Here is a 22,189-nt window from a genome sequence, read left to right on the forward strand (position 1 = left end):
TCCTAGCAGAGGCCCCCCATATCTTTAATCAGATCTGGTTTCTAAACTCAACATAGATAAGAAACAGTAAGTGGAATGACAGACAGATCCAAGAGGCGGGTACACAGAGCAGTCAGAAGCAACAGCTGACGTTCTGACAGCAAAGGAGAAAAATAAAACCATTTTTAAGAATGGTAAGGGCTTGAATGCACAGTTAAAAAGGTTCAGATTCCAATCCCAGATTTGCCGGAATGAGCTGTGTGATCTTGGGCATCCCCTTGCATCTCTGTACTTCAGTTTATTCACCGACACAGCGTGGATGAAAATGCTGGCTGGTCTCCTCTGGTTGTTGTGAGATTTAAATAGAAAAAATGCATGTGAAGAGCTTAGCACAGTGCCTGACAATGCGCTGACACTCAATAAAATGTATACACCAAAAACAAAGCACAAAATCTCATCAGGCATAGCAGCCTGAATAAATTTACTACCACTTCTTCAGAACTCAGAGCATGGAGAGCATTATCATAATTTAGCATAGGAAAATATCACCTTGGCTGTGGTATGTGACTTTGAACATGTCATTGAACTTCTCTAAGCCTGAGAGCATTAGATTAGGCCCTGCAGTCTCAGTGGAGGTGATACGTGGCTCTCTGGGGGTAGAGGAGGTTGGAAGAAAAATTTACTCTTTTTATGTAAAAAGCACAACTATCAAGTACAGAAACAAATACATAGTATACCTGTGGTATTAAAATTTCTTGGGGGTGGGATCTAAACAAGTTCCTTAGGGGGCTGATAATGAAAAAATTTTGAGAAGCCCTGGTTTAGATAAACCATAAGGTCACACACAGCTCTTAAAGTTCCTTAATTCTATCTTTACAACAATAATGCAAGAATTCAAAAAACATTTAATATAGGTTCACATACTTTGTTTAAGAAGATAAGGAACGATTTGCATGTTATGGAAAGATTTGCATGTTATAGAAAGATCTCCAATTAGAACAGTTAAAAACTGTAAATATCATTGCGTTTAAAAGAGAAAATCTTCTGAAGGCATAAAAACCCCACCTGTCACTCATGAAGGGATCTCATGAGCCACAGTTTTGTTGTATTCTCCCCCGCTTTATAGATGACAATATGCCTAAATCATGTCTAAATATTAATAGGTGTACCTATTTCTCCCAAAACGCAGAAAGAAAATAAGAACAACAACTTGTAACTATCATAAAATTGGGACGCTGTGGTTGTCTCAGCTAGGATAAATGACAGATCACCTTAGAATATAATTCATTCTTAATTGCCTCTTCCATCTAATCTAACTACTGCTGTAGGCTGTCTTAAAATATTTACAAAGTAAAAGTGAAAAGAAGAATTGGAGGTGCTAAATAAAGAGGCCACACATTCCTAAGTGATCAATTTTTCTCGTATTGTTTACAACAAAAACAAAGTCATAATTCTCATATATGGAATTTCTGGAAACATACAGATAAAGTATGCTTAGGGACTATCTCTCTTAGGGTAAAAGCTGGGTTTTTTAATTGAGATATAACTGACATGTAACATTGCATCAGTTTTAGGCGTGCAGCATGATGATCTGATATATGTGTATATTGTGAAATGAACAGCACAATAAGTTTGGTTAACATCCATCACCATACATGGTTACAAATTTTTTAATTGTGATGAGAACTTTTAGCAACTTTCAAAATACACAATACAACATTGTGAACTAGAGTCACCAAGCTGAACATTTACTTCCCCAGGACTCATTTATCTTATAATTGGAAGTTTGCACTTTAAAGCTGTTTTAAATTCACTCCCTGTCCTGACTCAGTTTTGAGATCCTCAGTATATCCAAATAACTTATTACAACAAAAGAAAACAGTTGTCCTAAAATGCTAGAAAGATCTGTATTACATATTCTGTATTACTATATTCTGCTTTAACTACTTTGAAGTTTTTATTTGCTACTCCAGTCTTATTTCCTCCAGAATCCTGGGTGTATACAGCAACACATTCATGGTCATAAACTGCTTCATAAATCTTTTCTTTGAGTTTTCTGAAAATCGACATTAGAGATTCGAACTAAAAATGACATTCTAAAGATGTATAAAACACCTCCATGTCAAACTGCTATTGAACGGTTGGCCATACTTTATTACAAGTAATATATATCATAAGGTGTTCCAATATTACTCATTTTATTCACTGCAAAATAAATATGTTTTCATGTCAAATTAGCTTTCAGGCAGTTGCATTTGAATATATAAAGATGTGTGTGAAGCCACAATTTCATTTAGACACAGGCATTCCCGGTGCTATGCAGGAAGTAAACACTTTTTTACTGACGATGAATATAAATATGCAATCTTAAAGAGATGCTAACCACTGTTTATAGTTCCTCAAATCCCAGGTGTTCAAGTGACAGAAAAATCTCTCTTATAAACACATATGCTATTTCAGACTGCTCTGAATATACTGATTAGACAGAGCAATGGAAAGAAAAGATAAATTAGTTGAAGCCCTAAACACACATCGTATATTTCAGGAGTCTAGCGCTGGATCCATGTGTTCTCAGCCTCAACCGAGGATGATCCGGCCAACAGCACACTGTGTTGATTACCATTAGGGATCATATTACCCTAACGCATCTGTAAATACCTAAGGGCTCCTTACCATCCGAGGACTACAAGATGTACTCTGGGGAATGTCGAGAAGAGTCAGAAAATAGAACACATAAAATGATCACTGGCGAAGTGGAGACTTATTCAAGAAAAACTCCATTGTAGAAATTCAAGTAGATAATGGCCAAGTATACATTCTGCATGATAGTACTAACTCAGCACAGCAAACACAGAAAACAATAATAATAAAATGGACTTCTAGAAGTCAAAGATTTGGCATGTTTCCATGAGAAAGCCAAAGCAATCAAATTCTCAACTTGTCCACGTGCATTTACCTGCCGGGACTGAGCATTACCTTTGTTTCAGATTGATCCATGATGTTTTTAAGTACTCGGTGGTTTCTTTTACATTCCTGGTGTCATCACTGCCATACTCCTCCAGTAGTTTCTGCAGGACGTTATCGAACGCCATTACAATACCATCACCAGGACCCAGTTCTTGAAGCAGTATCTAAGGTGTAATTTTAGGCGTAAGTGTTAGACTTGGTCACTCAGTAACTAACATTACCAAAACACTGGTCCTACCAGTAGGTTTAACATGTTTTAGACCCAGATATCAAAAGAAGAAAACAAATTATGGGACAAACTCACACATATAAGCTTAAACAAAAATAATTCTGGGAGTGAAAAGAAGAAAGTGATCAGGTACGTGGCAGATGATATTAAAAGATTATTATCTGTATATATTGATATACTTTACTTCCTCAAGCCATTTGTCTTTTTCATCCTTTCTGCTATACGTCTGATCCTTAAGGGAACATACATTATATAGGGACGAAATCAGGGTTCCTCTCTACATGCCTGGAGAAATGGAAAGGGGCTGACAATATGGAAGTCTTCTGTCTGTTGCCCCTGCATCTCCACATATGTTCACAAAGTTAACTATTTGGGTGGATCAAGCAACCAAGCAAGGTTTCCTGACAGTTGCTTGAACAGCTAAGCTGATGCTGAGTGGGTCCACAGGCACTGGTTGCTGGACACACTTTCCCATCTCTGAGAGCCCCTGGATCAAGACACTCCCCATGAAATCTAGATGACAAATGAATGTTCTGATAATGCTTTTTGTAGCAACTGGCAGAAAAATCCATCCTAAAGATGGATGAGAAGAAAAGAACCATACTGTTGTTTAAAAAAGAATATTCTGAATATGGTAAGTGAAGCATTGACATCACTTTTGACTGTATTCCTCTAGTTAAGCATCCAGGGCTTTTCCGATTATTACGGTTGAGTCCTTTGGTGAAAACAGTCGGCAGATACCATAAACACAAGGAATGACCCGGGAAATCAGGACACCTGGCCACTTGCTTTTTAAATTGTAACGTGAAAGTCTACATGTATGAAGAATGAAAACATGCTCTGATGTTTTAGATTTTGTTTCTCATATATTCTTTATTATACTCTTCACAAATGTACACTTTCATCTTAGGCTATCTGAAGGGCAAATAAACGTTACACCAAAGTATAACCAACAATCATAACCTCTAATTCAAGAATACTTTCTATGATTGTAGAGAGAATATAAAATAGCACTTTAAAAACACCATAAATGGGGGCTGGCCCCGTGGCCGAGTGGTTAAGTTCGCGCGCTCCGCTGCAGGCGGCCCTGTGTTTCGTTGGTTCGAATCCTGGGCGCGGACATGGCACTGCTCATCAGACCACGCTGAGGCAGCGTCCCACATGCCACAACTAGAAGAACCCACAATGAAGAATACACAACTATGTACCGGGGGGGCTTTGGGGAGAAAAAGGAAAAAAAATAAAATCTTTAAAAAAAAAAAAAAAACAAACACCATAAATGTTAAATATCATCAACTCTACAATCAAACTGATCACAAAAAAGGTACCTGCTCTGATGATATGGATACAATAGTTTGGTTATAAAGGTATTAGAAGAAGCTAAACTTACTTATTACCTGATTTGGTCACTACAGTAGCCCTCAAATGAAAGTCTCAGGGAATTTCATAAATAAAAATAACCTTCAAGGTAGACACGGAAGGGAGCAAAAGGAGGGTTCCTGGGATCCTGAAAATGTTCTCTTTCTAGAAGTTGGTTCACAGGTGTTCCACTTGCAAAGAGTCAGCGAGCTGTAACTCTGGGATGCATGTACATTTCTATGTGTCATGCCTCCAGAAATTATTCAAAACTCTTCCTGGTCAAATCCTTTATATAAATTTCAATATGTATTGTAAGCCCTTGGGAAAATATCATGACACGGGTCTTTAAAATTACAGTTAACAATGGAACAAAAAGCACATCCAACAAATCGATAATGCCAAAAATATCTAATGAATCTTACCTGATTATCAGAAATTTGTTTGACGAGTGGATCCTTTCGGGCTTGCTGAAGCATATAGAGTCGAGCCTCGTACTTCCTCATAAGTTCTTCGGTCTCCTCTCGGTGGTCATCCCACTGACGGCTGTCAACAATCATATCCTCCAGCTGCTGCTGCCTCAACTCAACGCCATGCTGAGTGCCATCCCACTGGTTCTTGACCCTTTCCACTGGGGGAGGCATCATAAAAATAACCCAGAGAGTAACTACCAGGAAAGGGAAAAGAGACCTGATACCAAATTTTCATAAATAAGGTTTTAAATAGAAAAGAGAAAGGAGGCAAGTTGCTACATACATTCTAAAGAAATTTTAATACATGTCTACCTTATTGTACAACTGATATATTTCTGAAACCATTCTGGAAGAGAAAATCTTGGACTAAACTCTATTTTAAATACACTAAAATACTCACAATAAAAATATCTACTATTATAAACTGATAAACCAAAAATTATAAAGAAAATAAATTCCTATCTAATTTATACTTACAGAACCCAGTTTGCTGAAGGTAGAGTTTAACAGCACTTGATGATGGAACTTAAAGACACAAATTTAGTCATTTATCATCCACACAGGAGATGCCCCAAGGTAGTCTTGGGTTTTAAGAGAAAACAAACTATTTAAGAATACTTTTCACATTTGTTTTACCATAGCATGAAACCACTCTAAAAAGTAGTATTTTTATATGTTCAAGAGAAACACTAAAAGTCAATTAAATTCAAGGTCTATGTACCCAGCAGCTCTTTATCCTAAAAAAATCCATATTGGCTCATTTCCTCTGTCTTTTTTATTCTGTTTCTTTCTACTTCTCTTTCTTTTATTCTCTACTTCTGTCTCTTTCTCTCCTCCTCTTCCCTCCCCTCCCTTCTCTCGTCTTCCCATTTTTAACTTGGAGTTAGGGAAAGAGAGATCTAAGGAAACTTAGACTTCTGATTATTTACATCAGGGGTCGTTCACCATCTTAACAGAAGTACCAGTACGCAAGGGCTTTGAATATCCTCAATGACCCAATGATAATCAGTAGGTAGAAAGCTAAAAACAAACTTCTAGAAGATGTTCTGGAGGCCAGACGGACTGAAGGGCTGTGGTTGAGCACCAGGCCAAGAAGAACTGGAGTACAAGGTAACATTTCAGCTAAGTCATAATGGGACCTTTTGGTAAAATTCTTGGCCTAATGGAGGGTTATAGTAAACCATAATAGCTATTAATTTAAGATTGTTCAGAAAACTGTAAATTATACTTACACATAATAATTCAAAAAAACTGTTCAATGAGATTATGCTATCTAGTTTAACAGTTTCAATAAAATGCTGTCTTGTTTATCAGTTTCAATAAATTGCTTACGTTTTTAACTTAAGGAGAGGACAAATTTATCGTAATGTTCCATTGGTCAGTTAAAAAGTTACAGAAAGATATACGCACCCAACACAGGAGCACCAAAATTTGTAAAGCAACTCTTAATAGAACTAAAAGAAGACATCAACAACAATACAATAATAGTAGGGGACCTCAACACACCATTAACACCAATGGACAGAACATCCAGACAGAAAATCAACAAGGAAATAATAGAATTAAATGAAAAATTAGACCAGATGGACTTAATAGATATATATAGAACACTTCATCCAAAAACAGCAGGTTACACATTCTTCTCAAGTGCACATGGAACATTCTCAAGGATTGACCATATTTTGGGAACCAAAGCAAACATCAATAAATACAAGAGAGTTGAAATAATATCAAGCATCTTTTCTGATCATAACGCTATTAAACTAGAAATCAACTACAAGAAAAAAGCAGAGAAAGGTGCAAAAATGTGGAGACTAAACAACACGCTTCTCAACAAACAATGGATCATTGAAGAAATTAAAGAAGAAATCAAATATTATCTGGAGACAAATGAAAATGAGAACACGACATACCAAATCATTTGGGATGCAGCAAAAGCAGTCCTAAGAGGGAAATTCATCGCAATACAGGCTCACCTCACTAAACAAGAAAAAGCTCACGTAAGCAACCTCAAACGACACCTAACAGAACTAGAAAAAGAAGAACAAACAAAACCTAGAGTCAGTAGAAGGAGGGAAATAATAAAAATAAGAGCAGAAATAAACGATATTGAAACAAAAAAGACAATAGAAAGGATCAATGAAACAAAGAGTTGGTTCTTCGAAAGAATTAACAAAATTGACAAACCCCTAGCCAGACTCACCAAGAAAAGAAGAGAGAAAGCGCAAATTAATAAAATCAGGAATGACAGAGGAGAAATCACAACAGATACCAATGAAATACAAGAGATCATAAGAGAATACTATGAAAAACTATATGCCAACAAATTGAACAACTTGGAAGAAATGGACAAATTCCTAGACTCCTACAATCTCCCCAAACTGAATCAGGAAGAAATGGAGAATCTGAATAGACCAATCACAAGTAAGGAAATAGAAACGGTAATCAAAAACCTCCCCAAAAACAAGAGTCCAGGACCAGACGGCTTCTCTGGAGAATTCTACCAAACATTCAAAGAAGACTTAATACCTATTCTCCTCAAACTGTTCCAGAAAATTGAGAAAGATGGAGAACTCCCTAACACATTCTATGAAGCCAACATCACTCTGATCCCCAAACCTGACAAGGACAACACAAAGAAGGAGAACTACAGGCCAATATCACTGATGAACATAGATGCAAAAATCCTCAACAAAATTTTGGCAAACCGATTACAGCAATACATCAAAAAGATTATACACCATGATCAAGTGGGATTTATACCAGGGACACAGGGATGGTTCAACATCCGCAAGTCAATCAACGTGATACACTACATCAACAAAATGAAAAACAAAAACCACATGATCATCTCAATAGACGCAGAGAAAGCATTCGACAAGATCCAACACCCATTTATGATAAAAACCCTCAGTAAAATGGGTATAGAAGGAAAGTACCTCAACATAATAAAGGCCATATATGATAGACCCACAGCCAACATCATACTCAATGGACAAAAGCTGAAAGCCATCCCTCTGAGGACAGGAACAAGACAAGGGTGCCCACTTTCACCACTCCTATTCAACATAGTACTGGAGGTGCTGGCCAGAGCAATTCGGCAGGAAAAAAAAATAAAAGGAATCCAAATAGGTAACGAAGAAGTAAAACTCGCGCTGTTTGCAGACGACATGATCTTATACATAGAAAACCCCAAAGAATCCACAGAAAAACTATTAGAAATAATCAACAACTACAGCAAAGTAGCAGGGTATAAAATTAACGTGCATAAATCAGTAGCATTTCTATACACTAACAATAAACTAACAGAAAAAGAACTCAAGAACTCTATCCCATTCACCATCGCAACGAAAAGAATAAAATACCTTGGGATAAACTTAACCAAGGAAGTGAAGGATCTATACAATGAAAACTACAAGACTTTCTTGAAAGAAATAGGCGATGACATAAAGAGATGGAAAGACATTCCTTGCACATGGATTGGAAGAATAAACATAGTTAAAATGTCCATACTACCTAAAGCAATATACAGATTCAATGCTATCCCAATCAGAATCCCCAGAACATTCTTCACAGAAATTGAACAAACAATCCTAAAATTCATATGGGGGAACAAAAGACCACGAATTGCTAAAGCAATCTTGAGCAAGAAAAACAAAGCCGGCGGAATCACAATCCCCGATTTCAAAACATACTACAAAGCTACAGTGATCAAAACAGCATGGTACTGGTACAAAAACAGGTCCACAGATCAATGGAACAGAATTGAAAGCCCAGAGATAAAACCACACATCTATGGACAGCTAATCTTCGACAAAGGAGCAGAGGGCCTACAATGGAGAAAAGAAAGTCTCTTCAACAAATGGTGCTGGGAAAACTGGACAGCCACATGCAAAAGATTGAAAATCGACCATTCTTTTTCACCACACACCAAAATAAACTCAAAATGGGTCAAAGACCTAAAGATTAGGCCTGAGACAATAAGTCTTTTGGAAGAGAATATAGGCAGTACACTCTTTGACATCAGTTTCAAAAGAATCTTTTCGGACACTGTAACTCCTCAGTTGAGGGAAACAATAGAAAGAATAAACAAATGGGACTTCATCAGACTAAAGAGCTTCTTCAAGGCAAGGGAAAACAGAATTGAAACAAAAAAACAGCTCACTAATTGGGAAAAAATATTTACAAGCCACTTATCCGACAAAGGGTTAATCTCCATAATATACAAAGAACTCACACTGCTTAACAACAAAAAAACAAACAACCCGATCAAAAAATGGGCAGAGGACATGAACAGACATTTCTCAAAAGAAGAAATGAATATGGCCAATAGACACATGAAAAGATGTTCATCATCGCTAATCATCAGGGAAATGCAAATCAAAACTACACTAAGATATCACCTTACCCCCGTTAGATTGGCAAAAACATCCAAAACCAAGAACGACAAATGTTGGAGAGGTTGTGGAGAAAGAGGAACCCTCATACACTGTTGGTGGGAATGCAAACTGGTACAGCCACTATGGAAAACAGTATGGAGATTTCTCAAAAAGTTAAAAATAGAAATACCCTATGACCCAGCCATCCCATTACTGGGTATCTATCCTAAGAACCTGATATCAGATATCTCAAGAGTCCGTTGCACCCCTATGTTCATCGCAGCATTATTTACAATAGCCAAGACGTGGAACCAGCCTACATGCCCAGAAACTGATGATTGGATAAAGAAGATGTGGTATATATACACAATGGAATACTACTCAGCCATAAAAAAAGACGAAATTGGCCCATTCACAACAATGTGGATGGACCTCGAGGGCATTATGTTAAGCGAAATAAGTCAGTCAGAGAAAGACGAACTCTATATGACTCCACTCATAGGTGGAAATTAGTATATTGAGAAGGAGATCCGATCGGGGGTTACCAGGGAAAAAGGGGGGGGTGGGGGGAGGGTACGGAGGGGGAAGAGGTGTACCCACAACATGACTAACAAAAATGTACAACTGAAATTTCACAAGCTTGTAATCCATCATAACATTAATAAAAAAAAAAAAAAAAAGTTACAGAAAGTACTTACAATCAATTCTGTTACTAATGGAATCCTTTAACATTGAATGAATAAAACCAAAGCCATCGAATGACAGCAAATATCACAGGTTTATGGTAAAAGTAGGCAAATCATCCTATTCCTTGTGAATAACTGTGAAGAGCAGGCTACTATAGACAGTAAATTCCAGCTGAGAATGGTTTTTGATATAATGAATAGTAACAAAGACTATGTAGCCTCTACTCACTCACACACACACACACACACACACACACACCAATGGAGAGACAACACAGAGAGGGAGTTAAATTGCAAAGGGAAGATATTCAGGTGCAGGAAAGTTGTGTAAAAAACCTTAAAAGAAACTTTGGACAGACAGAGAGGTGATAGAAAAAAAACCTAAGACAGTAGAAAAAGGAAGCTGGAGACGGCCTTGTAAATAGTTTGGTGTCGCTAAAGCAGGGCAGCTCCCCTGCCACGTGGCAGGAAACAGGATCAATCCAGACCTCCACAATGGGCACAAGCAATCCATCAATTAATAAAAAGAGCGAGAAAGAAGGAAAATGGCTACTTTAGTAAAACTAAATCAACATTGCGAGACACAAAGTTTTCTGCCTACTCATCCCTTATAATAACCTTGTCTCTATCACATTTATTTTGAAATCAAAACACACTTTCTATAGGAGGAATAGTTGACTTTCTCCCCTCAGAAATACTAGGCAAGGTAGTAAAATACCTTCCAGTTTATATTCGGCCACAAATATTTATTAAGTAGGGCATTGTGGGAGGCCCCAGAGCAAGGAAGGTGAAGATTCACGATCTATGGAGGGGAGAGATTTAAAGGAACTGTAAGATCCACAGTGAAATTACGAGGGAAGAGGCCACAGCAGGAAGCAAAGACAGAAAATACAGTTCACCAGGGACTGGAAGAGGGTGAGAAAGACTTCCCAAGGGGGTGACATTTTAGCTGCTGAGTTGAATTTCACCTGGGGAGAAAAGGTTGAGAGGAAAAAACTAATGTGAAGAAAGGTAAGGTGACTAAGAAATGTCAGGACGTCTTAGAGAATACATACAGTACAGAGCAGCGGCAGGCGGGGCCGAGGGCTGCAGAGGGAGAGGGGGTGACCGAGCAGACTACTGTGACTGCCCCGAGAGGACATTCTTGAGAATTCAGACTTTGTTTTGTATGCCATACAGATTTAACAGAGGCTCTTAAGCCAGAAAGCAAACTCGAAACAGGGATCTCAGCTGTGGTTGTGTTACATGTTTATTTTTTCCTGTGTTTTATTTTGTTTTTAACTAAAGTATTTCCAAATTACTGCCAGGCACATAGGTACATGGCAGTTGCTCAATAAATATTTGTGGAATGCATTTTAAGAAGAGGAGTTAAAAGACACTGATGTTAATACTTTAAGGGATTCATAAGAGAATTGTAACAATGTTCACAAAAATTAAAAAACAAGGGAAAGCTTTACTTATTTATTTATTTATTTTGCTGAGGAAGATTAGCCCTGAGCTAACATCTATGCTAATCTTCCTCCACTTTACATGTGGCTCGCCACCACACAGCATGGCTGACGAGTGGTGTAGGTCCACCCCTGGGATCCGAACCTGCGAACCCAGGCCACAGAAGCAGAGCATGCCGAACTTCACGACTACACCACAGGCCAGCTATTAATAGGTAAAGAGCATCAAATGCCTAATAATATTAATTTCTGAATAATCTTTGAAAATGTGTGTGTGTTACCATTTTCAGGGAAAGTGGATCGTGATATATGATTTTTTTTAAAAACTTACATTTTTCTGTGATTGCTGTTCTCACATCTGAACTGGAAGCTTTATTTTTCAAATTCTGTGCCAACGTAAAAACATAATCAAGCTGAGGGTGGCGCTGTTCTAAGTCAGCCCTCGTGATCTGTCGAGAAGAAATGATTATTAAGATAAGATAAGCCACGTGGTAAGAATACTAACGAAGCAAACTGACGTGCCGACATGGAAGCTGGGGTTGTTTTCCTCCTAGAAGGGACACCGAGGCATCACGATGTGGCAGAGAGAGTGCAGGATTTGGAGTCAGGGGACCTAAGTTCAAATCTCAGCTCTCCCACTTAGCACCTGGGTCCCCAGACGAGGCTCTTTACCTCTCTGGGTTTTGTTTGCACAAAAAGAAATAATAAACACTCACAGCTCAGCTCTATCAAGTCTGAGGAGATTAAATGAAGAAAATCCTTTTGAAAACTAAAAAATGATCTGAAAACATTAGCAGTGATTTCTGCTGCTCATGCCTTGCGTATCTGTCCTACATCAGACAGGAACACAAATTAATGTCACCTCCAGGGACCGGGGTGAGGTATTAGGAAAACGCTGATTGGAATACAGTCAGCGCTCCATATCCGTGAGTTCCATATCGCTGGATTCAACCAACCGCGGATGGAAAGAGCTACAATGGTTGCATCTTTACTGAACACGTACAGACTGTTTTTTCTTATCATTTTTCCCTAAACAATATACTACAGCAATTATTAAGATAGCATTTACATTGTGTTAGATATCATAAGTAATATAGAAATGATTTAAAGTATAAGAGAGGAGGTTATTTGCAAATACTACCCATTTTATATAAGGGACTTGAGCACTGGCGAATTCTGGTGGCCACAGGGGTCCTGGGACCGATCCCCCACAGATACTGAGGGCCAACTGTAACGGCAATTAAATAATCTTAGACATGAAAACCTGCAGCTCAAGAAAGTTTGTATCTTAGTACCGATAAATATGGGAGAAAAGTTAACATTATGAAAACGGTGTGTTTTAAGAACAGAACTAATAAATAGCCATAAAGATTGGAAAACACAATTTCCAACAAGTACAGATAGCGTGGCAAAGATTCTCTCCCAGCTTTTCCTCTTTATGAATTCACTAATTTTTCAGACTTCAGTTACTCCTATAGTGTCAAATATTATTTCTAAAGGTATTACTCACAACTTCTAACCCCGAATACCAGAGACATTTCAATGAATGCTGATCATTTCCTTCTAAATGGCACAAGAGTCTCGCAACACAACATACCTGAAACGAAATCAATCAAACCCTCCTCCTCATTCCATTTCTTCCATTCCTTATTTCCACTAATTGTAATAGCATCATCTTAGCCACTCAGACAGGGCTCTTTTCCTTGTTTTAAGCATCTCTTGTGCTATCCCCAGTCTTCTTACTAAAGCAGAGCATTGTTATGACCAGTCTCCAGCCACAATTTAAAAAAGATAAAGAGGGGCCAGCCCCATGGCCCAGTGGTTAAGTCCGCACACTCTGCTTAGGCGGCCCAGGGTTTCACTGGTTCGGATCCTGGGTGCAGACATGGCACCACTCATCAGGCCACACTGAGGCGGCATCCCACATAGCAGAGCCAGAAGGACCTACAACTAGAATATACAACTATGTACTGGGGGGGCTTTGGGGAAAAGAAGAAGAAGAAAAAAGAAGATTGGCAACAGATGTTAGCTCAGATCCCAATCTTAAAAAAAAAAAAAAAAGGAAAAGAAAAGGAAAAGGAAAAAAGATGCTTGCCAGTTGCTTACAGACTAAAAGCTCAAGGGGCCTCACGTAGCCCACATGCTCCTTCACAAGGTGACCCTCAGCTGCCCTTACTATCTTACTTCCACTACACTTCTTTATCGCACAAATGTTGACCCAGTGTTCCACATGCTCCCCACCGCCTGTCTTCATTCCCTCTCTTCCCTATACCAGGAATGTCATTTACTTTGTCTCCAGATGTCAAACTCCCACACAGTCTGCCTTCCATCCTTGTAGAAGTAATCCCCTTCCTCATCCTGGCTCCACCTGGACCCGCTCTGCGGCTTGTACCAGATTCGGCCTTGTCGCAGCCACTTGTCTGCTTATACGCAGTCAGCGCCTCTGCCTCAGTTTCCACATATTTGTAACCTGGAGATAAAATCACTGCCTACCTCACAAGATCAAGAAAGAGAATGAGCTAATATATGTAAAATACTTAGAGAAATAAGCAGCACACGTTAAGCACTTCACCAAAGTTAGCAAGAGCTGCTCTTATTATTTTATGGTACCCTCTCAATTTCTATCTAGTATATTCTTTCCAGTATCCTTATACGACACACAGCCCAGAACCTAGCACACACTGAACATGGAAAAAGAACTGTACAAATCGATATTAGATGGTATGTGTGTAAAATCATAGTCAGGAGATTCTCACTTCTAAAGTCAGCAGTTAAACAAGTCAGCTCATTATGAAACATAAGTTGAAAAGGCACTTCAGGAAATTGTGCCTTGTGACCCTGGGCATGAAGTGTGACACTCGCATACACTGATACTGATGTGGCAGATTCATGATACCCGTTTTAGGTCTTAAAAATACCCTGAGACTGCAGCTCACGTTGGTAAACATGATCATACCAAAACAGTACAAATGCAAGAAAAGCTTTACTCTTTGGAGCTAGCCCAGGATGGTCATTTGACAGATCAAGAATATGTTAAAGTTCATTCTCCCAGAGTTTAGGATAAACAAAGGGGATCCAAACAGATCTCGTCTCCCTCTGTGTTGTGGTATTTCCATACCAAGCCTTTACACCGTGCACCTACTTTCATTCGGGAAACTGTCTTATTGATCTCTTCTACGTCCCCGACAGTGACAATGTTGGACCTCAGCATCTGGTCGATCAATACCAGCCAGTCTGCTAGTTCTGTTATCGTTTTATCCAGATCAGCAGGAAGTGAAATTTCCGAAGTACGAGGAGGCTGAGCAGGAATGTCTGATGCAGATGATGTTAGCACCACCTTTTGGACACTAGGATGAGCTGAAATAAAAAATGTAGCAGTGTTAGTAAATCAACAGGATATGGTGACTGTGGTGGTGTAATGGTGACGTGTGTACCTGTATTTACATAAAATTTAGTTAAAGTAAAAATACTGTAAGAGGCGTTTATTTTTTCATGCTGAAATGGCAGTGGTATTTCCTGTAGCATCTCTGTCTTTGAGAGCCATAAAGCCAATTCAACACACACTCTCACAATAGTCTAGGGCAGCAATAACTCGGAAGTAACTAACACTGATACCGAGAGAAAATAAAATAAAAAATAAACCAACTGTGGGAAAATTAGGAGCGTTATTTTATGCTATCAAGATGTGTGCCTTAATTATAAAGTCAATTTATTCCTAATTTTCTTTTCTTTTTCACTTAACTTTATAACACGATCATTAGTCACTCTTAATAAGATCACTGGGAATACCTATGTAATAACCTATGTGTAACTTTCAGTTAACCCTTTCCCTGCAGCTGGACACTTAGAGTGCTCCTGAAATTTTCCTTTAAAAAAGAACTTGCAAGGAATATCTTTTTGCGTCGAGCATTTTGCACATTTCTGCTTACCACCTTAGCATAAATGTCCCAAAGTAGAATTATTGGGTCAGAAAATTTGAAAACATTTAATGTACCTAAAACTTATTGCCAAATTGTCTTCCTTACAAGTTAGAAATTTACACTTCCAGCAGCAGTGTGTGGATCTACGAGCATCCTGCACCCAGACCAACGATATTCCCTCTCAGTAGATAAATACATATCTTTCACCATTGTCTTCAATTAATGACTTTCTCATTGCCAATGAGAGTAGCATTTTTCATGTTTTTTAACCAAATATGGTATAATTTCTAACTGTGTTCTTTATCTCCTTCCTTATCAATTTGGATGAACTCTTTATAAAGGGAAGATGAACCCTTGCCATATTGCTGAAAACAATGTTTTTATTTCATGATGTTTTAATGTGGGTTTTTTTTTCCTCTTTAACATATAGATGCTAACAAACTTGGGGTGATCAATCCATAAACCTGTCTTGGGAGATTGTCTTTCCTAAATTTTTAAAGTTAAAAAGTCATATCTTCTCCAAAGATTTGATAAATATGTTCTCTATTTTTTATTTGTATGTTTTTGTCTTGTTTTGTTTTTAATGATGGGAGGTTGGTTACTGTTTTTCTTTAGTTTTGATACAATAGAGAATTGAATTAATTATTAGATCCATCTGGAACCCCCTTTAGCATACAGTATATTAGATGAGGCTTAGATAATATTTCTTAAAAAGATAGTCAATCTGTAAATTCAACACAACTGTAATGAAAATCCCAATAGTTTTGAGTGTAACCTGACAAAACCATATATTCAAATTTCTCATTTTAAAATTAATATAGAAAAGAAAAGGGCCCAAAACAGACAAAAAACTTTTATTTTTGGTAGAGAGTTATGCCCTACCAGATATTTCATTATATTATTACGTAGCGTATAACGAATGATTCACTTGGCGCATTATGGACCCAGACATTCAGGTTGGGAGAGAAGAGCCACAGGGCAGAGAACCTCGACCTTGGCAGAGTGCATTAAAGGCCACTGAGGAGGAATTTGCTGGTCAACAAATGATGCTGGGAAAAGTGGGGACCCTTGGCTGGAATGGGGAGATGCTGGGACAGATTTTGACTTCACATGCACATCAGGAAAATTAATGCTTAGTGAACTAAGGACCAGAATATGAAACCCAAATTGTGAAACTGTTAGTTGAAAATATAGAAGAATATCTTTATGACTTCAGAGTACTAAATCACAAAAAAGGGACACTATTAATAGATCATTAATGTTTAAGCATTCTGAAGGGCCAGCCTGTGGCACAGAGGTTAAGTTCGTGCACTCTACTTGGGCAGTCCGGGGTTCATGGGTTCGGATCCCAGGCACAGACCTACATACTGCTCATCAGGCCATACTGTGGTGGTGGCCCATATACAACATAGAGGAAGGCTGGCACACATGTTAGCTCAGGGACAATCTTCCTTAGGCAAAAAGAGGAAGATGGGCAACAGGTGTTGACTCAGGACCAATCTTCCTCACCAAAAATTAAAATAGATAAATAAATAAAGGGGTAAACCATATTACTAAAAAAAAAAAAAAAAAATTCTGAAAAAAGCACCATAAATAAAGATTTAAAGCCACAGGTTAAGGGAGAAGGTGTTTGCAACACACATTCCAGACAAGGAACTAGTAATCAAAATAATTTTTTTAACTCCAAAAATATCGACAGACAAACCACAGAAGAGGAAACAAGAAAGACAATAAACATACGAAAAAAAGGCTAAGCCACACATGTAACTGAGGAAATGCCAATAAAAATGAACTACCCTAGGGGCTGGCCCCGTGGCCGAGTGGTTGGGTTCGCGCGCTCCGCTGCAGGCGGCCCAGTGTTTCGTCGGTTCGAATCCTGGGCGCGGACATGGCACTGCTCGTCAGACCACGCTGAGGCAGCGTCCCACATGCCACAACTAGAGGAACCCAAGACGAAGAATACACAACTATGTACCGGGGGGCTTTGGGGAGAAAAAGGAAAAAAATAAAATCTTTAAAAAAAAAATAAATAAAAAAAAAAATGAACTACCCTATCTCCACAGGTCACAGGTTTGCAAAGTGACCTCTGGGGAACTCTGGGTTCCTGGGGTGGGGACGCCTAAACTACGACAGCATCATCATAAGCAATTTGCCTTTTCACGCCCATCCTTTCCCAAATGTAGAGCGGCGTCTTTCACAAGGTTACATGACATGAAACATCACAAGGGAACAAACACAGAAGCAGATACGAGAATCCAAGTGTCTGCTAACATGCCAGAAATTAAAAGATTTTCAAGAATGCAAAGCAATGCCACTTTTCCAAATTTTTTTTGTTTTAGAAAATCCAATTTCTTACAATAAAATTCTATAAAAATATATTATTTTTATTAATATTCAATGAATGGATTTATTATTGTTATTTTAAACAAATTAATAAATTATTTTTGAAATTTCTCACTTTTACTTTCCAATTAGGTAAATATTCATAAACATAACTCACACAACCAAAGCTCTTTGGGGGTCCTCAATAATTATTAAAAGTGTAAAGAGGTTCTGAGAATAGACTGTTGAAGCGCTGGTAACGATGTAGAACCGTGAGAACCCCCACGCACAGCTGGTAGAAATGGAGACCAGAACAAGGAGTGCAGGCGGCAGCTAGGGGAGTAGCAGCTAGCCACAGTCTACGACCCAGCCACTCCACCACTACACGCCCTAGAGAAGACCTCCCACGTGATCCTGCCTAATCCTCACCGTTGCTTTCGTTGTAGTTTTAAAAAATTGAAAACAACCTAAATATTCATTCACTGTTTCAATTCATCAAATACCTATCAAGAATCTACCATGTGCACAGCACTGTTCTAGATGCTGCAGTATGGCAGCGCGCAGGACAGGGCCCTGCCCTCGTGGAGCCTGCATTCTGGTGGGTAGATGGATATATGTCATGAAGCAAAACCAAGACAGAGAGACAGAGGGTGTATTTGAGATACGGCGATCAGGTCAGGAAAGGCGTATCCAAGAGGGGGACATTTGAGGAGAGAACTGAAGGAAGTGAGCGTGTGAAACGTGTAAATATGTGAGGGAAGGACATTTGGGTAAGAAGAGAAGCAGCAGCAGCGAGCACAAAGGCCATAAGCGGAAGTGTTCTTGGCATGTTAGAGACAGTAAGAAAACCAGTGTTTTGAAGCAGCATGAACAAAGAGAAAAGAAATAAGAAAAGAGATTAGAAAGAACAGGCAGCAGGCAGATGATACACGGTCTTCTGGACCACGGTAAGACACTGGAACTCACTTATGCATGACAGAAGTGCATGACAGAAGATTGTGAACAAAGGAGCGAGACAATCAAAATTACATTTCTAAAGCATGACTCCGCTCCTACCAGAAGAACAGAATCAGGACGATGAGTTAGGAGAAGATTCCAATAATCTAGATGAAAGATGAGGGTTTTCAAGACCAGGGAAGTGGCTGGGATGGGCATGGGCCTGACACACCTTGCTCACAGATCGGATATGAAATCCACAGAAGAGTCGCAGATGACTCCAAGTATATTGGCCTCAGAACTGGCTGAATCTTCTAAAGTTAAAAAGCGTCTACAGTTATGGGACTAGGAAGCATAGTTAGAGAAGAGAGTCCCGAGGATGGAAGTATATCCATGCAATGGAATACTATACCTCAGTTTAAATGAATACATGAGAGCTATCGGCGTCAGAATGTATGCCAGTGAGAATGATCCAGTAGAGAGGAGAGAAGGAGGACAAGCAAAAAGCCAAGAGAAGATGCGATGCGAAGCACAAGTGGAGGAGATGGTCTGAGACAGAGAGAGAGAGGACTCTTCCGCTGAACAGGAAGGAAGCCTGCAGAGTTTGTGGGTACAGCCGTAGGTAGGTTGATGGACTTTGTGATGGGAACAAGAAGAAGTCTTGTCAGACAAAAAGCATTTTATCTTTAAAAGATGAGATGCGGTCATTAGGTGAGAGATGGGCAGTTCTCAGAACAAAGTGCAGGAGGACTGCCTGTCAGCGCGGAGCGCCCTTTCGAGTACAGTCAGCAGGAAGCGGGCATGGATGAACCAGAAAACAATCTGCCAAGTGAAAGAAGCATTAAGGATTCCATTTATAGGAGATATCCAGAACAGATAATCTATAGGGTGGTCACAGGTTGGTGGTTGCAGGGCCTGGGGCAGAAGGGAACAGGAGACACCGCTGAAGGTGGACACGGTTTTACTTTGGAGTGATGCGAATATTTTGAAACTAGACAGAGGTGGTAGCTGCACAATACTGCAAATGTCCCAAATGCCACTGAATTGTGGACTTTAAAATGGCTAATTTTGTTTTTTAATATAATAAAAAAAAAGAAGAAAAAACGGAATTAAACCATAGTGTAGGAGGAAGACACACTGCAATGAGCTTCAGCTCTCACACTTGTCCCACGGAGGAATAGCCTGTCAGGGTGAACCGCCCACCTACTGGAAGGTGTGGTTTTGCTGTCAGCTGTTTACACTTCTACACATGTATGCAAATTTTCCCTACTCCTTTGTCCTAATGATGTTGAAAAAAGGTAAGATAACCTAGTGCTCTTTTATAAATGCATCGAGTCTTTTCCCTACAGCTATGGAGTTGGGCTTGTAGTTGCAAAGTACCAGGACCCAAATGTTAATTAGAGTGTCTCGGATATTAATCGACAAAACCGATCAGGCCCCAGGCATTTCCCGTGCAAGGTACTCGGAAATACAAATAAAACAGAACGCTAACGTGGCCCTCAGCAAGTTTGCAATCTCAGAAAAAGAAAAAGAACTCTTGTCACTCATTACTTTTTCTGACTCCTGAAGAGGAAGAGGAAGAGGAGGGGGTGGTGGGAGGAGGCGAGGGCGAGGAGAAATTGAGATTGGGAGGGGGGGAACAGAAAGAAGTGGGTGAGGAAGAAGAGAGGGGGAGGGGGAGAGGGCGGGGCAGCGGCAGCAGCTGGCACAGAGGAAGCAGATACTTAGGGTAATCAGATCTGGAGTTCTGCCAGGTGGCTCAGAGAGCTTGCAGGCAGTGGCTACACGGCTATGGCATGGCAGCCGGCACTCGAATCTCAGCAAGCAGAGAAGGAAATAAATAGTGAGAAAATACTCTTCTGTCTCCACATCTAAGTGATCAATATTTGTTGATACGCCTTCCCTGGGATGGAGAACTCTTCTAAACCCCCACTTCCCACCTGGTTCCAGGGTTATCTAAACCTTTTGTTTTCAGTCACAACCAGTATCCAATTAGGCACCCCCAGAACATGCTCACATGGTGGGTTACAGCAGACTTTCTGAAAAGATGCACGTCCCCAGAAGACGAGCCCCCATTTCTCCCCCAGCCTCTCCCTCTCCCTTCAGCAGGATCTGTTGAGGCCCAGGTCCCACTCTAGTCCCAGGAAAAAGCAATTATCCTCCTAGAGAGGGAACGCTATGCACACACCGGGCAGTCAAATATGTCTTGGTTTAAAGAAGACGTTCTTTTCAAATAATTAAAAATAGAAAAGTCAGTCACAATTGCATTGCGCTTTTAAATAAGTTTTCCTAATTCATATATGATGCTCATAATCATAAAATTTTGCTATGCTTATAAAAAAATTTTGTTAATCTTACCAGCAATTCTTGTCTGAGACACAGAACACGGTTCCTGGATGCGTTCCTTCGGTGTGCTACGTACTTCTCTGCATATCTACAGCATCAGGCCAAATAGACAGAGAAGAACAGTATATAAATACAGATGACTATATTTTTGAAAGAAGAATTGTTACTCTAAATGACAGCTCTCTTGCTTTTCTTCCCCCTCAATGCCCAAGCTTCTGTCTCTGCCTTCACTATCCACTGCCATCTTGCTCAAGCCCCCACTCTGTGGACACTACTATCAAGAAGGCTATCTAGTCCTTAGCTGCCCTGGCTCTTTGCAACATTTAATGCGGTCACCCCTCCTCCCTTGAATTCTCTTAATATTCTGCCATCCTGACTTGACTCCTACCTCTCTGGCTGATGTTCTAAGTGTCCTTCATCAGCTCATTTTCCTCAACCCATCCATCAAACACCGACATTCTCCACGGTAGGTTTTTGGTCTCTTACCCTTTACCCTGGCTTCTCTCCGTGGGTCCTGGTTCCAATGGTTTCATCTATCATATTGCACTTTTAAGAGATTGAAGACTCCTAGAAACATATCTTTAGCCCAGCTCTGTCAACTGGATGTTCAGACATGTCCAAATCTACATTCATCATCTGTCTCCTTGACAGCCTCTTCACAAAGCTGTCTACAACTTTAATGGGTCTTTGCTCAGAGGAGTTAACTGATATCCTGATATTCTAAGAATATCCATCCTCAGGATCACTCCACCCATCTCTATGGTGCAGCTATAGTGACCTTCCAAAACGTAACTTTCTCCTGCTTAAAATCCATCAGTAGTTGCCCGCCGCCCTCAAGGTGGTGAGTAGTTCTCAAGATGGAGCTCAAATTCCTTGTGATGCATGGCAAGCCCTCTAGGATCTGGTCTCTGCAAGCATCTCTCATCCTTCCACCTCATATTGAGCTACTTCCAGGACCTAGACGCAATGTGCTCATTCTCTTCTCCTCTAGACCCTTTCACTTACTACTGCTTCTCCCTACAATGCCCTGACCCCCATTCTTTGTGTGTGTGTGAGAGGAAGATTGACCCTGAGCTAACATCTGTTGCCCATCTTCCTCTTTTTGCTTGAGGAAGATTGTTGCTGAGCTAACATCTGTGTCTTCCTCT

At 39.6% G+C, this 22,189-nt stretch overlaps 1 protein-coding gene across 15 annotated transcripts in view; it reads right to left on the reverse strand.

Annotated features, from left to right (window-relative positions):
• Positions 1-22,189, reverse strand: part of UTRN (utrophin) — a 486,786-nt gene that overhangs the window by 241,337 nt on the left and 223,260 nt on the right. For all 15 annotated transcript variants that reach the window (XM_046669467.1, XM_046669473.1, XM_046669465.1 and 12 more), the window contains 5 exons: positions 21,054-21,129; positions 14,660-14,874; positions 11,849-11,966; positions 4,957-5,162; positions 2,956-3,110 (listed from right to left, as the gene is read on the reverse strand). In XM_046669467.1, coding sequence (XP_046525423.1) covers positions 2,956-3,110; positions 4,957-5,162; positions 11,849-11,966; positions 14,660-14,874; positions 21,054-21,129 — 770 coding nt within the window. The remainder of the gene's footprint in view (positions 1-2,955; positions 3,111-4,956; positions 5,163-11,848; positions 11,967-14,659; positions 14,875-21,053; positions 21,130-22,189) is intronic.

The sequence above is a fragment of the Equus quagga genome, chromosome 8 (assembly GCF_021613505.1).
Source record: "Equus quagga isolate Etosha38 chromosome 8, UCLA_HA_Equagga_1.0, whole genome shotgun sequence".
Classification (NCBI taxonomy): Eukaryota; Metazoa; Chordata; class Mammalia; order Perissodactyla; family Equidae; genus Equus; species Equus quagga.